Source organism: Melanerpes formicivorus, unplaced genomic scaffold (genome assembly GCF_026170545.1).
Source record: "Melanerpes formicivorus ecotype bairdi unplaced genomic scaffold, bMelFor1.0.p_v2 SCAF_5, whole genome shotgun sequence".
Taxonomy (NCBI): Eukaryota; Metazoa; Chordata; class Aves; order Piciformes; family Picidae; genus Melanerpes; species Melanerpes formicivorus.
In genome coordinates, this window is record NW_027142357.1 from 35,536,755 (window position 1) to 35,552,486 (window position 15,732).

The 15,732-nt window shown below is 38.8% G+C and overlaps 1 protein-coding gene across 1 annotated transcript; it reads right to left on the reverse strand.

The window, feature by feature from the left end:
• Nucleotides 1–912: 912 nt before the first annotated feature.
• MAP3K19 (mitogen-activated protein kinase kinase kinase 19) lies at nt 913–14,806 on the reverse strand. The gene is made up of 9 exons (XM_068137822.1): nt 14,636–14,806; nt 12,988–13,073; nt 12,400–12,484; nt 11,383–11,624; nt 10,867–10,895; nt 6,240–8,672; nt 4,833–4,985; nt 3,930–4,627; nt 913–2,409 (listed from the first exon to the last, which is right to left on the reverse strand). Exons 2-9 carry the CDS (start codon nt 13,040–13,042, stop codon nt 2,343–2,345), a joined length of 3,762 nt encoding a protein of 1,253 aa, XP_067993923.1. The 5' UTR covers nt 13,043–13,073; nt 14,636–14,806; the 3' UTR covers nt 913–2,342.
• Nucleotides 14,807–15,732: the final 926 nt, after the last annotated feature.

Below are 15,732 nucleotides of genomic sequence, written 5' to 3' on the forward strand. Positions count from 1 at the left end.
GAGAGCTCAGCCCTTAACAGTCATAGGCTCCAAGAACAGATGTAGAACTCATCCCTAGGTGTTCACAAAGGCATAGGGTTCACTGCATTTTTTGGGGCAGTGAAACTGATTTTTGGTTCCTACAGTGTCTCATTCCCCTGAAATTTTAAATTTCTATAGGAAGGAGCTTTATCAGAAAGAGGACAACCTAAATACCAATACCTGGTTTATTTAATACATATAATAATCTTCAAATTTAATTGCGTGGAGTTAGTATTACAGTATCAGTAAGGCTGGAAGAGACCTCGAGGATCATCGAGTCCAACCTATCAACACAGACCCCATGACTAGACCATGGCACCAATTGCCATGTCCAATCTCCTCTTGAACACCTCCAGGGATGGTGACTCCACCACCTCCCTGGGCAGCACATTCCAATGACGAATGACTCGCTCGGTGAAGAACTTTCTCCTCACCTCAAGTCTAAACCTCCCCTGGTGCAGCTTGAGACTGTGTCCCCTTGTTCTGGTGCTGGTTGCCTGGGAGAAGAGACCAACCCCTTCCTGGCTACAACCACCTTTCAGGTAGTTGTAGAGGGCAATGAGGTCACCCCTGAGCCTCCTCTTCTCCAGGCTAAACAATCCCAGCTCCCTCAGCCTCTCCTCATAGGGCTTGTGCTCAAGGCCTCTCACCAGCCTTGTTGCCCTTCTCTGGACATGTTCAAATATCTTAATGTCCTTCTTAAACTGAGGGGCCCAGAACTGGACACAGTACTCAAGGTGCGGCCTAACCAATGCAGAGTACAGGGGCACAATGACTTCCCTGCTCCTGCTGGCCACACTATTCCTAGTATCTGTAAAAGTAATTTTTGCAGTGCATGTGAGACTGTTACATGTCCTTTAATCAGACAGTACACACTCAAGTTCTCCCAAAACAGATCCAGAATCCAATTTGCTGTTTTATTTTGGATTAAGGATATTAAAAATAGCAATAGACTGTCTAGTGATTCAAACAGCATCTTACAGCCTTAAAAACAAGAGAAAGGTTCATGCTCTTGTGCTTTTGGTAGTCTGGATCAGCAAACAGAAGGGCAAGAATTTCAACACATCCCTCTGAACACAGAAAATAGGCCACTCTGTGATGACAGCAGGTACAGGGGGAAGCACATCCATGTGGTTCAATACCTGATGGGGTCAGTAGAGAGAACAAACCCAAACTCTTCAGCGTTACCAGTGACAGGACAAGAGACAATGGGCACAACCTGACATGCAAGACAATCTGTTCAAACACAGAAACGTTTTTCCCATGAAGGTGTCTGAAGGCTGAAGCATGCTGCTTAGAGACTATGGGGTCTCCTTTCTTGGCAATACTCTGTGCCAATGGGACAAGGGGCTGAGCAATCTGCTTCAGTCAACCCTGCTCTGAGCAGTGGGATTGGACCAGAGCATCTGCAAAGGCGCCTTCTAACCTCATTCATTCTGTGAGCTCAAACTGCCTGGGGAGGTGGTTGGGATCCCACCCCGGAGATATTCAAGGCAAGGCTTGACAGGGGTCTGGGCAACCTGATCTTGTCGAGGATGCCCCCGCTTACTGCAGAGGGGGTTGGACTAGATGACCTTTGGAGGTCTCTTCTAACCCAGACCATTCTGTGATACCTCATGAGAAAAGACCATTTCAAAGTTTAGATTCATAATTCTAGCCAGATTAGGAAATTATGTAAGATTAATAAAGGTGCACATCTATACACTTGGGTATCTCTTCCCAGTATCACTACAGGATCTCATAGTGAGAGGGTGCCTCTAACAAAGGACTGATACATGTATGCAAAACGCAGTTAATTTCACCAGTTAAAAATTAAAGGGCCCATCTAGCTAAATAAAAATCTCAGTAGGTTTTATGCCAATGGAGCTACATGGTTTGGGGTTCCTGTGGGATCATCACAGGCACACTTAATGACTCATCTGCAAGTCTGAGTAGAGCTTCATGCAGAGCCTTCACAAAGCTTCCAGCATCTGTGATGCTTTCTGCCAACAGCATGCATTCCATAGGTTTTCACAGAGAAATTGGCATTCCACCTTACCTTGCTGTCACATAGCAGTGACAGTGATGTGTGATTTTTTTCTCTTGAAGTCTCTCCAAATACAACAAAATGTGGCCCTGTGTTCACAGTGAAGGAATGCCCACTCCAATGAGTGCAAAAAACAATGCTTTAATCATAGCGCTAATAATAGACTCCGTGTGCACAATTGCTCTCTAGTCATGTCTGCTGTCACTTTAAGTCCAGTTCCTTTTGATCTTTTTTTCCCAAATGGAAATGTTTAATATGGAAAATGTATACTCATTTGGCAAGAGGTTTAAAAAATTCACTGTCTTCCTTTCACAAAGGGATGGTCCAGCAACTGCAGAGCAGAAGGGCGTTCATGTTGATCTCTGCATTGGAGGTTTGAAAAAAATCAGTACAGAAAATAAATATGCATGTCTGTGATGTAACTGTCTGTAAAATGTAAATGCAAACCTACCCTTTCATTCCTTCTCATTTCCCCCCTCATTACTCATTTTTAGTGTTCTTTTGATAAAGCTGGTAGAAAGGAAGGCAGGATTTACGGCAAGAGACTGTTGGAATTTATGAATTATAAAGCTGAATTATTCCAGAACTCATTCTTTGTTCCTCTAAATTCCTTGCAAAACTCTGAATAATTCTAATCTTTCAGGTGCACCAAGAATGTTTTTAAGAAGGGTGAAGATGATTTGTTTGGTCCTGCATCAATGAAGCTGTTACATCATCTCCAGCCAGTATCAGGCATGTTAAGGAGCCCATAGGGAATTACAGGACTGTAGTTACAATATTGGCTTGCTAGAGCCATGGGCTTTGGGCTTTTTCAACCCTCAAGCTGGAGAAAAAACATGGGAGAAGGGAGTAAAGGACAATGATTTCTTAAATCATAAACTAATGAGGAAGATGGGATAAGGGAGTTGTTTAGATTTAGGACATAGTGAGATTATACATTAAAAGTTTGCCACCACAGGTGCATCCTGACTTCTGAAAAAGTAAAGATTTTACTGAAAGAGGTCAATGCTTTGTATCTGTATGTTTCTTTCTACCTAACAATTCCTTCTATCTTTAAAACACTGTTGTCTCCGAATCAAAATATATACTAATTTTTCTGGTTAGTGTTATACAACCCACAGGAACCATAACCATACCATAACAATTGTGATCCAGAGATTAGACATCACATTTCCTGCCTCCAAGACCAGTGCCATACCCACCAAACATGTCTCTCTCTGGTGTTCAAGTCTGGTCTTTAGAGATGTGTAAAAGGCTGCAAGTAATTTTATAAAGACCACCTGCCAAGGTCAGATGTCCAAATCAATAGGCTGTTTAAACATCTGGGACAAAGCTGACATTTAGAACAGATATCACAGAAATAATTCTTACAATGGGTGGATGCTAGTGTTTGGTTGGGTTTTGGTTGGTTTTTTTTTGTAGAGAGAACTTCGTGTTTCCAATAAACTGGCAGTGATGATAATTTTTTCTATTGCAGAAGATAGTAAATGAGTGAAAGCTCTTTCATTTAGCATATTGACCTCAAAACAATTTGCCTAACATAGGCCAGGCTCTGCCAATGTGATACTGGAACAGCAAGGCACATCAAAGAAATTTAGCAGACATTTTGGTTAAAACTCAAAGGTTTCTGAGTGGAAATTATGGGGGAAATAAATTATGAGTATAAGGCCCACCAAAAGAAAATTTGTGAGGGCTTTTTTACACCATTATAGAAAGTAAAGCTGTTTTATTTACAAGCTTTCCTGAAATGTTGATAAACCTATAAATTTACAATACAGTCATATGCACCATATAAGAGGTAACCAAAGCTCCCATCATCAGGCTCTACAATAACAAACTCTCTGCATTTCCCCTTTTATTTTTCAGGTAAAAATCCACATACCTGGTTAAACACACGTGCACAAAATCCACTGCAGAGTTGGAGAATCGATCAGGTAGGGAAGGCATCAGTCCTCTGTAGGCCCCAATGTAGAACATGGCTGCTATCCTATCCATGGAGGCCAGTGGTGGTTTTCCTGTTGCCATCTCAAATACGGTGCAGCCAACACTCCAGATGTCTGATTTTCTTCCATATCCAGATTCATTTATAACTTCTGGTGCCATCCAGTACGGAGTCCCATGCACAGACTTGAGCATCTCGCTCTGCGTGCCGCTGAGGCTTACCCAAGCTAAACGCCTGGCACAGCCAAAGTCAATTAGCTTTACTACACCATTTGGCATCAGCATCACGTTTTTGCCTTTAATATCTCTATGTACCACACAATTGTCATGTAAATAGGCAACACCTTGTAGAATTTGTTTTGTATATTTACAAAGGACAGTTTCTGGCAATGGTCCAAAACGATGAATAATACTAGAAATTGAGCCACCAGGAACAAACTCCATGAAAATGCTTAAAATGTTGTCTTCCAGACAAGTTCCTAAATATGTCACAATATTGACATGCTTCAATGTCTTCAGAAGATTGACTTCCTCATGAAGCTTCTGATACTCCTTTTCTGTAGTGAGTTGATCAGACGTATCCAAAACAACCTGCTTTACAGCTATTAATTGTCCGTGGCTTGTCAGACCACAGTATACCTACAATGAAACCAGCATTAATTAAAATGAAACATGAAATAAACCTGATTATTTACTTATTTTAAAGACTGTCTTTGTGTTTGTTGTGTTTTGTGTCCCATTGTATAACGCAAGCAGGATTTTGACAAACAGGACAACAGCCAGTTATAAGATGTAGCTCAAAGATGACCGCCGCATCTCTTGGCATACTTAAACCTTAACTTACCGTGCCATAGGCTCCCTTTCCAAGGACTTCACCTCTAGTCCACGTGACAGGGTCTTTGTAAGTTAAAATGCTTCCTGGTAATTTATCAGATTCCTCAGAGTTTAGCAGGTCATTTTCTTCATTTGATGCCAGAAAGGCTTTACTGTAACTTTGCTTGAAAGATGATGGTCAATGTGGGCAGAAAGCAGGAAGGAAAAGAAAGGCTCCATATTACCCTTACATTTTTATAAGGAATAAACTCTACTTGGCATGATTCTTCTCTATAGTTTTATATATACTCATTGCCCAACTCATGGATATAATTGAGGTACTAAGACTAAGTAAATATTTTCAAGTATATATTACAATAGTGCATAACCAGAAGATTATGGCATCACAACTTTTCCCACTGACAGGAAGACAGACAAAAGGATGACTGAAAAGAGCAGGATATACATCTGCTTGGTACTTTTTTTTTTGCCTTTGTCACATTGGTACAGTTTGCTAAGCTGAAGGTTAAGCATGACTACTGCCTTGCTCTGGGTAATATGGAACCTAAGTCTGATTACAATTTAGCTTCACAGGAAGAAAAGACTGCTTCAGAAAGATGGCAATAACTACTCCATCTGGCCATTGATCTCCTTAGGAGAAGTGAGAATGGAGATATAATGGGCACCTGTGTCTGTAGAAGCATAGGAAGCCTATCAGCATGTGGTGAAAGAAATGTCTTTATATTTTTTGTTTATTTAAATAGATAAGGCCCAAGACGAAGCAATACCGGTAGATGAGCATCTTAGTAGATGAAGGTTTTTAACTGATTTGTAGGCCAGAATCTAAGAATTCTGAGCTTGAAGTTTTGATTAAACACTACTCATCAGCCTTAAGTCTGTCTGAGAAGCTAATTCTTGTAGTTACAAGTATACAACCAGAAAAATACCTGGTTGTACTCAGATTCAAGAAAATTGCCCTTTGGATATCACAGAATTTTAGGGGTTGGAAGGGACCTCGAAAGATCACCTTGTCCAACACCAGAGCAGGATCACCTATGCAAGAACCATTTTTAGTGCCTTTTCATGATCCTTGGGTATCAAGATCACAAGAGTTTTTGCTTGAGCACTCCTGCCTCAGCACCTTTTTATACATGCTCTTTGGTTAAAAATAACCTCGCCTTTTTATTCACTACAATTTCTCAATTTATCCTGACCAAGCACATAAACTATTGATAGCCATTCCTATCATGCCTTAGTACCATCTGGCCCAAGTCCTAACATGCAGTTTCAAACATGGGTATCTTCAACTGACAATGGGCAGCTGGCCCAAGGAAAAGAGACCTGACCATTAATAAGTACATATTTCCTATCTTTTATCCAAATTTCACTTAGGAGCATTACTGAAGTAAGCCAACAAGTTATAAGAAATTACTTTTACCTTATCTAGTGCACTGTTTACTATTGGTGTATTTCCATTCATCCTATTTTCTTCTTCTTTAATATGTGTATTTTGCATTTTAGAAGCTGTGGTTTTTGCTCCTGAAGATCTGATGTCCTTTTCTTCAAGCATTAGCAATTCTTCAGCCAGACAACAGAGCAACTCATCAGTCACATCCTTATTATCTGCACAGGACAAAATATCTTGACTTGTCTGGAAACTGTGGATTGTAACACTTTTTGTTTGAGTTATTGAAGGATGAGTGAATTCATTTGCCAAACCACTGTTGTGAGGTGTGTGTGTAGGGGATTGACACTCCAGTCCATATGAAAAGGGCAATGCTTCACATTTATTTGTAGACTTGAAGGAGGCCTCATTTGGTTCCAGGCCTTTGCAGCCATCCATATCCACCCCACAACAGGGCACACAAGTATTCTGATCTGTGGTTATAAGACTGCTACTTAGAGCAACACATTCTCTGTAGTCTTTATCTTTGAAGTGAAAGGTTTGGCTACAGTTGGAGGCTCTCTGATGGTTGGATACATCCTGGCTGTCTAAAGACTCCTCCAAAGAAGCTTCCTTTATAACTGATAAGTTTGAATTTGAAGAACTTTTATTTTGCTTAGTCGATTGCAAAAGCTCTTCTAAAATCATAAGCTGATCATCTGTGTCTTCATGAAACAATGTCATGGTCTTTGAAGTGTTTCTTTGAAAATCTGAATCTGAAATTATTATATTATCTTGCTCTGTGTTGCTGTCACTCAGCTTGGTACTTCCACCCTTTGTAACTAAATCTTTCTGCTTTTGTTTAGTGCTAGGTACAGTCTTCTTTGACCGAGAACAAGCTCTCTTTGGAGTATTTCTTACTCGGCTGCTCTCTCTCCTTCTACTGCTGGTAGATCTGCAGGCCGTAGCAGTACATCTCCCAGATGGAGCAGAACAAACACCTCCATAAAATCTGTTCTCATGTTGGTCAAGCTCACGCATATGGGAGTAGACAGGAGTTCCAAACATTTCATAAATACCTGGACCTTGATCGTTTGGATTTATTTTCTTGAACATATCACTGTATTTCAGATCTACAAAACCTGAAGCAGACTGTGCACGCAGCAAAGGAAGTGGAGTCACAGGTTTCTTTAAGATAACTGAGTTTTTGCAATTGCAGGAGGAACTTTGCTTTTTAAGTTTCTGAGCACTCTGAGGAAAATGGTCTTTGTCTGCTAGAGGATGGGGAGGTTGGTGCTTTGGTGAAGTCTCAGATTCCATGTGTGCTCGTTCCAAAGATGAGAAAATCTTACTTTTGGCATTATGTTTTGTAGAAATCTCATCTGAAACAATTAAGTCTTCAGATATTTTTACCTTGCTATTCATTTTGGATTTTGCTGTACATTTATTTCTATTCATCTTGATTTTAGTTTTGTCATTTTCTTTGCGAGCAAGAATGTTGAAGCTCTGAGTAACATGAGGAGGCAGGCTACGAATGACGCTGGGTTTTGTGGCAGGTTGTTTAGCAATGTGTGGTTCCCTAGTTGGTGCTTGTTCAGGGAATGTAACATGAACAACATGTACAAGCTCACCTCGGTCTTTCGAAGTTACTTCTGACAATGCTTCTTTTTCCCTTTCAAAATCAGAGAGGCAAATGCTATTTTCTGTCTGTTTTCCAGCATGATCTTTCACTTCTACTCTGGGGATTACTGCAGCTATTGAATTATCTCCTAAGGCACGGTGGGCTTCCATCACTTCAATTTTACATGAAGAACCTAAATCACGATTGTCAAGTATAAAGTTCTCACTCTTGGCATCTTCACATAGACTATAATCCAGTATCATCTCTCTAGCATTTCCTCCTTCTAAAGCATTTCTACAGCAATTCTCTGCTCTTCTTTCCTTGTTGCAAGCTCCTGAAGCATTGCTGTTGTTTGACGTTGTAAATGCTGCCTGAGCTGTAAATATTCCACAGTTTATCAGAGGATTACCAGAGCTCAAGTAGGCATGACTATAATCACAGAAACCAGCTTGGGCCATAAGATCTATATTCTTACAAGCCACTGGAAAATGATATTTCACATGGTCTTTCTCTTCAGTATTAGTAGCTGCATCAGCTTCCCTCCATTTTAAATTGTTTTGACTTTCTTCTTTCTTGTTGCTAGGGTACTTAAAATAGTTACTTGTGCTGAAGTAGTACAAGTCTTTCACTGGAGTGAACTTACCAGAAATAGTAGCCACAATCAGGTGTGACAACTTTTCAGCATGCCTTTTTAATAGCTTGCCTAACTGATACTGAGAAAATTTAGTAACTGGGTTTACAGGCTGAGGAACAGAGGTCATAATATCCAAAATATTTCTGATGTTGGTGCTTTCAGTGACATTATCCTCAAGCAGAGCAAGATGAATTATTCTTACAGGCTGAAACGTCACTGGTGGCAAATGCAACTGTAATTTCCATAGAAACCATTAATCATGTGCTATGCAACAGATACAGGTAAAATGTAATCACTAAGAACAAAGCAGACTAAGGAAAAAGACATCAGAATAGGATTATTCTCTTACATATTCCCATATTTAATTTAATATGAAATGTAATATTTAAACTCTGAGAAAATGCATTAATTTTCTCACATCCAGAACTATTTCCATATATTTTATAGCTCAGAAAGTTGGATCCTTTGCTAAAAGGCACAAGCCATTCTCCATGATTTAAAAACAATAAGCTTTGCCCACACATACAAATCATCTTGTTAGTTATTAACTATGTCTTATGGCACAAAGAATGTTTGCTTGTTGAATTCAAAGGCTGGTCAGTGGCTTCACGTGCAAAATCTTTGTTCTTTCTTGCTGTGCACTTTGCCTGAGTGAGAGCACCACTCTTACACTGGTCTTTAAAGCCTTTTTATGTAACCCCCCAAAGTATGCTCACATCAGTACTAATACTCCCAATGAAACTACATCTCATACAAGTAATGTTTTTTAAAAGCAAAAGCTAGACTGATGAAGTACAATACTATTTTATCCATGGAGAAAACAATTCTTACAAGCTATTAATAGATTTTAAAAGACATTATTATAAATCTAAACTCACAGAGCTTCCCTATGTTTAGTGTAGTATTAGAAAACTCTATAAACCATATTGTATGGGCCACAGATACAGCTCACAGAGCTTTAAGCACATTGGAAAATAGCAGAGTCTGCACTTCACCATCCAAAAGCCATTTTTATATGGCATTTAACAGAGAAGTATGTTGAAGGAGGGGGGGGTTGATGCATTTTCCTATTCCTCCCTTCTCCTCCTATTCCATTAGTTAAAAGGTATTGTGTATCTTTGAAAGAGTATGGAATTAATATTGGAGTTCTTTGTTGTGACTACTCAGCTGAACAGAGAATAGTTTTCTGAAAATAATATTTCTGTTCTTCCTTCTATAGGAAATGGAGAAAAAATAAGCTTGAATGTACTGTACATTTTTATGCAGATGAAATAGAAATAATCACACAGTCATATGCTTCGAGTACTCATTTGCATGTCTATTTTCAACATCAGTTTGCAATCTGCAGGAAATTTTTGTTTGCATTCCAAGGGCAAACTGAGGCTTGAATGTGCCAGGAAAAGCAATGTGTGTTGGCTTCGAATTTACAGTTTTGAAGGCTTTGTCTAGGCTGCATAGCATTAATATGAATGCTCAGTTTATCCCAAATTATATGTGTCTAGAAATCATCACAGCCTAAGACACGAAATAAATCTGTATTAAATCACACTAAGATCAGCTAAATTACTTTTCTTAAACATTTCCCTCCATTTGAAATGTTTTGGTTATTTTCCTTTTTTTCCAGAGCCCTTTTATAATCTTCTGTCACAACGCTGCTATTACTTCTACACTTGACTTTTTTTCCTATGCACACCGTTGTAGTCTGTAGTGGGCTCACTAAAGCATAGAGTTGATTCAATGAGTCAAGTTTTTTGTACAAAGGACTATTAAATATTATTTATATCCATAAAGACCAAATTATCTTTTTTCTAAATACAGAATATTTGAGGTTTTGTACCTTTGAAAGCTCATGTGGTGTGAAGCACTGAGACATACAAAACTGCTAGTTTGTAAGTACCAAATTTTTGTCACTAATTCTATTTATGCTTATCACAAAGTTTCACAGAATCACAATTTCATGCCAAATACATTTAATCCTAAGGCTTTTTTTCCCAGCAATTATCTAGTATCAAGACTGCTCTCCAACTCATCTTAGATTTTAAATGACCACTAAATACAGTAATTACTTTTTGCAATTTAGCAAAATTAGACATCTAACATGTTTCACATAGAAGACATACATACTTTAAATTAACTTCCATATTCTATTTTTAATGGTTTACTACACTTTTGAACTTCCAGCTCTTCACCCCCACCAAATCCCTGATGCAATACCTTACTGACAAATTGTTGATACTCGTCTGAAGACTTGGTGACACACATATATGTACAAAATATATGTAAAAATACTTTGTGTTCATCATCATAAAAAAAAAAGACTAAGCAGAGCAAACTACCTACACTACTTCTGTATTTCCAGCTTTTGAGATTTTGAAAGCATATAATTCTTCTACTTGTGCTCAGTTTTATACATAACACCATCTTACCTCAGACCTCCTGTTCCTGGTTTTGAGCCCTTAAAAATCAAACCAAATAAAATATTAATCTAGTATTTTTAAACAGACTACATCTTTAATTTACAATTTCAAACTGTAGGGATTTGGGGACCTAGACTCAGACTGATGTGTAGTTGTAGGACTATACTACAAACCTGCTATACAGGAAAACATTGCAAGTTGAAATTTGTGATATTGAACTTCATAATCCCTTTTCCTATAGAAGACTATGAAATATGATAATTTAAAAGTACTTTTAAAGTGGTCTAATAGTGTAAGCAAATACTTCTCCTCAATTTCAGATGATTGCTAACTTTAATACACAAATACACACACACATAATTAAAGAAGAGGGTCAGCATGGCTGAAGCCTGCTTTATGTAAGTCAGATAGGCATAGATAATAGACATAAAGATGAAGTTTAAAGAGAAAAGATGGCAAAGCTTTAGAACTCCTATTTGATACATAATTTCATACAAAATTTATGACTTTTACAACTGAACTTACTTTGTTGTATTTGTGCTTTAATTATCTGGAAATTATTTAGATCCGTAAATGATTTTGAAATGTTAGATTCTGGGCATGAGGTTTGTAGCAGAAAGCTGAAATCAAAGCCATGTCCCACACTCTCTTTCCTCAGGAAGAAAGGTAAGGAAGTGTGATGTCTCATCTGTGATGTTAGCTGGTTTTTGTTTGGAAAACGTGCCACTTGTTGATCTGGCCACCCTCCAGATGCTGGTGCTACTTGGCTAAAAGGCAAAAGCAAAGAAACCAAAATACAGTGTGAAAATAAGTGGAAGGAGACATGTGCTCAGACTTGAGAATAAGATGTAAGATCCAAGAACGCCCAAGTGTTTTCTTCTTTGTCCATCTGGAACATTATGGCTCTCCCTGGAAGCAGCCAATAGTAATGCCAGAGACAGAGAGAATGAATGGCATACAATGTAAGGCAAGCAACAACAGGAATGGAAAACATATTGCACACCTTCCCCTTCTTGACAAAAACTGATTGTTTCCAGTGTACATTTTTTATGAATCATCAGGAAAAGGTGTCATAAGAATTCTGAAGACCAGATGTGCTTTTGTTATTTAAGAAACACTCTATGGCCTGCCTTAGAGAATAGAGGCTGTGCAGACAAGCCCCAGATTTCTGCCACCTGGCTTCTGAATGGAAAACACAAATACAGATAAAGATAAATGACTGAAAAGAGGGACAAAAATACAGACTAAATTAATCTTAAAGCTGTAGGCAAGATAATTGTTTTTCATAAATCAAATGCTGAGCTAAAACCATGTACTACGCTTTATTTCATATTGTACAAAATAATTTGTTCATCTAATGCAATATCCTGCCTCCAGCAATGGCCAGTAATTGACATCAGGAAGACAGAAACACTACACAACATATAATATAGCTGTATATAAGATCTGGCACTAAGGAAATACTTTTTACTCATGCAATACTACCTGCTTTATCTTCATTTCTGCATACTTGACTGCAAATTAAATATTAATACTACTTACTAATTTTTTCCCAGAGCTTTGTATGATTCATGCATTTCTTTCGTTATGTTATCTGCATTCTGAAGAGCAACAACACTTCCATGACCTGTAATAATACATTAATATTTGCACAAAAGCAGTATAACACAGTGACTGTTAACACAATGCACACAGTTGGTTTTGGACATGTTATTATAAAGAAGTACAGGAAGCAACCATCAGAGGGGGAAAAACAAAAAGGTATTTTTCATTTTGCTAAGGTACCTACTTCCTGTTAGATTTTTTGAAATGTAAATGCATAAATTCTTTAGTGCTGTGAAAGTAAATAATATCTACCAAAAAAAAAAAAAAATCAATCCACTTATAGCTCCTATTTCAGCAGAACAGGAATACAAGAAAAATATTGACAGAAGTTCTGCAAAAGTAGAGCATTTATAAATAGGAAAGCTATTTAAACCAAAATAAATCTCAGGGCTTTTCAAGGATGGAAAATAAGTCTCAAGATTGGTTCCAATTTTTTTGGTGGTTGCTTGGTTTTGACAAGTAGCCAGATTTCAAGCTAACATTGCCCTTTTTGTCTTCCAATTGCACATTACATTTTATACTTACCAACTTCTGTTAGACTACTTTCCTTGCTTCTGTTCTTTTGCTGGGTGTCAGACATACTGTCCTTAGATGTATTAAGGTCCAGAAACCTGAAAAACAAACAAAAATTTGTTAATTGATTTATTGATTTCCAATTCACATGTACAAAGGAGTACTGTATTTCATTATTTAGAGCCGAACGTAAAACAAAACCAACGTTCCGGAAGTACTTGAAATAGCTAAGAATGTTGTAATTTAACTTAACATCCTATGCCCTGTCCTGTAAATACACAGAAGCAAACATTCAGATAGCTTTTATTGCTAGAACCTCAATGTATACAATGTAGAATAAGGCATGAGACCTGTCAGTGTTATTTTCTTATCATACAATTGAAGAAAGGTTTGGGTTGGAAGGGACCTCCCAAAGGTCATCTAGTCCAACCCCGCCACAGTGAGCCCTGATATCCTCCAGTAGATTAGGTTGACCGGAGCTCTGAAGACCCTAACCTTGAATATCTTCAAGGATGGGGCCTTAATCAGTAGCTTTAATCATGAGTGTACCTTTTATCTTAGTACCTCTGTATGTTTAGAAAAATATATTATTCCAGTCATACTACATTTATAAAACCCAAACACCTTAAAGCTTACACCAAATTATTGTTACAAACACTTGATATTTTAACTCCTGGTTGTTGAGAGACATAATAGTAGCTCAAGGAAACGAGTAACAGAGCTATCCATGTACATTTGTGGTCTGGCTCTGTAAAATGCTGGCCTTCTATGAGGATATATAAGCTCTCCACACCTATGTGAGACGAGGAAAAGATATTTCCATCAGGATTCCCAAATAATCCTTTGGTATCTTTACAGATAATTTTTGCTGCTATCTTTTTCTTCTCCGTCTCTTTTGTTTGTTTGTTTGTTTTTAATTTCCCCATAAATACCTATCCTTAGTTTATTAAAAATTACCTATTTTTTTCCTTTGCAGCTGAGCTCAGGGCTCTTAGTAGTACTAATAATGTACACAGAAAAAAAACATCTAATGACCAAACATTACTGATAGTAAGATATTTGCAACACAGAAAGCAACAGTAGTCCATAAGAATCTTCCATTTCAGTCACTACACAGGTCAGTGGAAATGAAAGGCCTGTGTGGGTTTTCTTGGTTTCAGTAGCGTTTTGCCACTCAATACTCAAGACAGGAAATGAATGAGGTTTTTGTTACTGATTCTATTAGCAAAAAATATAATTACTTAGAAGCACACAGAGCTTCCCCAAGAGATTAGTGCATTTATCCCAGATTAAATTGTTTCTTTTCAACAATTGTAAACAACACTTTTTATTTGAGGGATGTGCACTATGTTACAACTGTGTAACAGGCAGACCTCAGTTTACAGACAAGGGAACAGGGAGATTCAATGACCTATAGCTGCTGACCAAGGTCATCCAACAAAATATGTAAAATATCTATAGAAGCCAGCACTCTTGATTTCTCATTCTTGCCCTAAACACCAGATAATCCATTCAAATGTGTATCCCATTATATTATTCTGTTAAAGACATATTAGATGGTTAAACTTCTCCAAATATTGCCTTTCTTTTGGATACATAAAAGCCTCCTCAAAACAGTATCAGAAAAGTTTGTACAAAAAAGCCATAAACAACATCTTACCCGGTGCTTCAGCAGCGAAGTGTGAAAGAGGAGTTGCAGCCCAAAGAGAAATTACAGAGCATTTTAATGCACAGCTATCTTCCTTTGCTGCAAGAAATTCAAACAGCAACTACACACACTCAGATTTTATTTCAGCGTGTTTTTCTGATTGCTGAGCACGTAGTACTTAGTACTCTATTACTGAGACAAGCTTTTCTGCAGTCAAGTCCTGCTACAGGAGGCTGTTGAGTTTACACGATGTCGCCAAGGCAACTCCCTTCCCCTGTCGGGGACATTTTGCTTGGAGGAGTTTGATTCGAACCGCGGTAGTGACCTGTGAAAACAAACGCGGCAGAAATGAACGGTGGTATTTTAAGCTCTAATAACAAAACAGTTCTCCCAGCACTCAACGCAAAGAATATTTCTCTTTTCTGTTTAGCTTAATTTACGCTTTTCATATCTTTTTCTACAGCATTTTGTTTTCAGTCCCCTCACCTAAACACTCCCCGCTACTCATTAATAGTTGTATCGTCTTTCAGACAGCCTTAATAGCAGCCTTCAAGCATGTAATTCATTTTTGTTAAGTAGCAGACTATGCGGGGGGTGGGGGGAAGCACAAAAAGAGGTATAACCAGGCTCAGGCTTGGCTGTGAAGGGAAGTGGTTTGCTGTATGCCAGAAGGACTGGCACCCTGTCCCTGGGACACGGCTGCACGATTTTATAAGCGGCCGGGTGGGGCGCGGAGCCTGCTTTCTTTTAGGCTTGACCAGAGACACCAGGCCTCGGTGACACTTCAGTTCCTGACTGACTGAAATGGAGCTTGTTACTCATACATTTGCAGCGACCTAGCAAACCAGCCTCACGGAGACGATCTGCGACACCAGTCACACCCCGGTACCCCGAGCACACGGGATACACAGCCGGTGAGACACCTCGTTTACCCTCTCGGGCTAGCCCTGACAGAATCAGTCTGTGGGAGCAAGTCATAACTCATCCCCTCACCCCATGAGGTAACCGCCGCAGCGGGCCGAGGCAGCGCCCGTCAGGCACTTCAGCCCGCCGGGAGCGTCAGAGGACTGTCCGGCTGTTCCCTCCCGCGGAGGCCTGCGGGGCAGGGC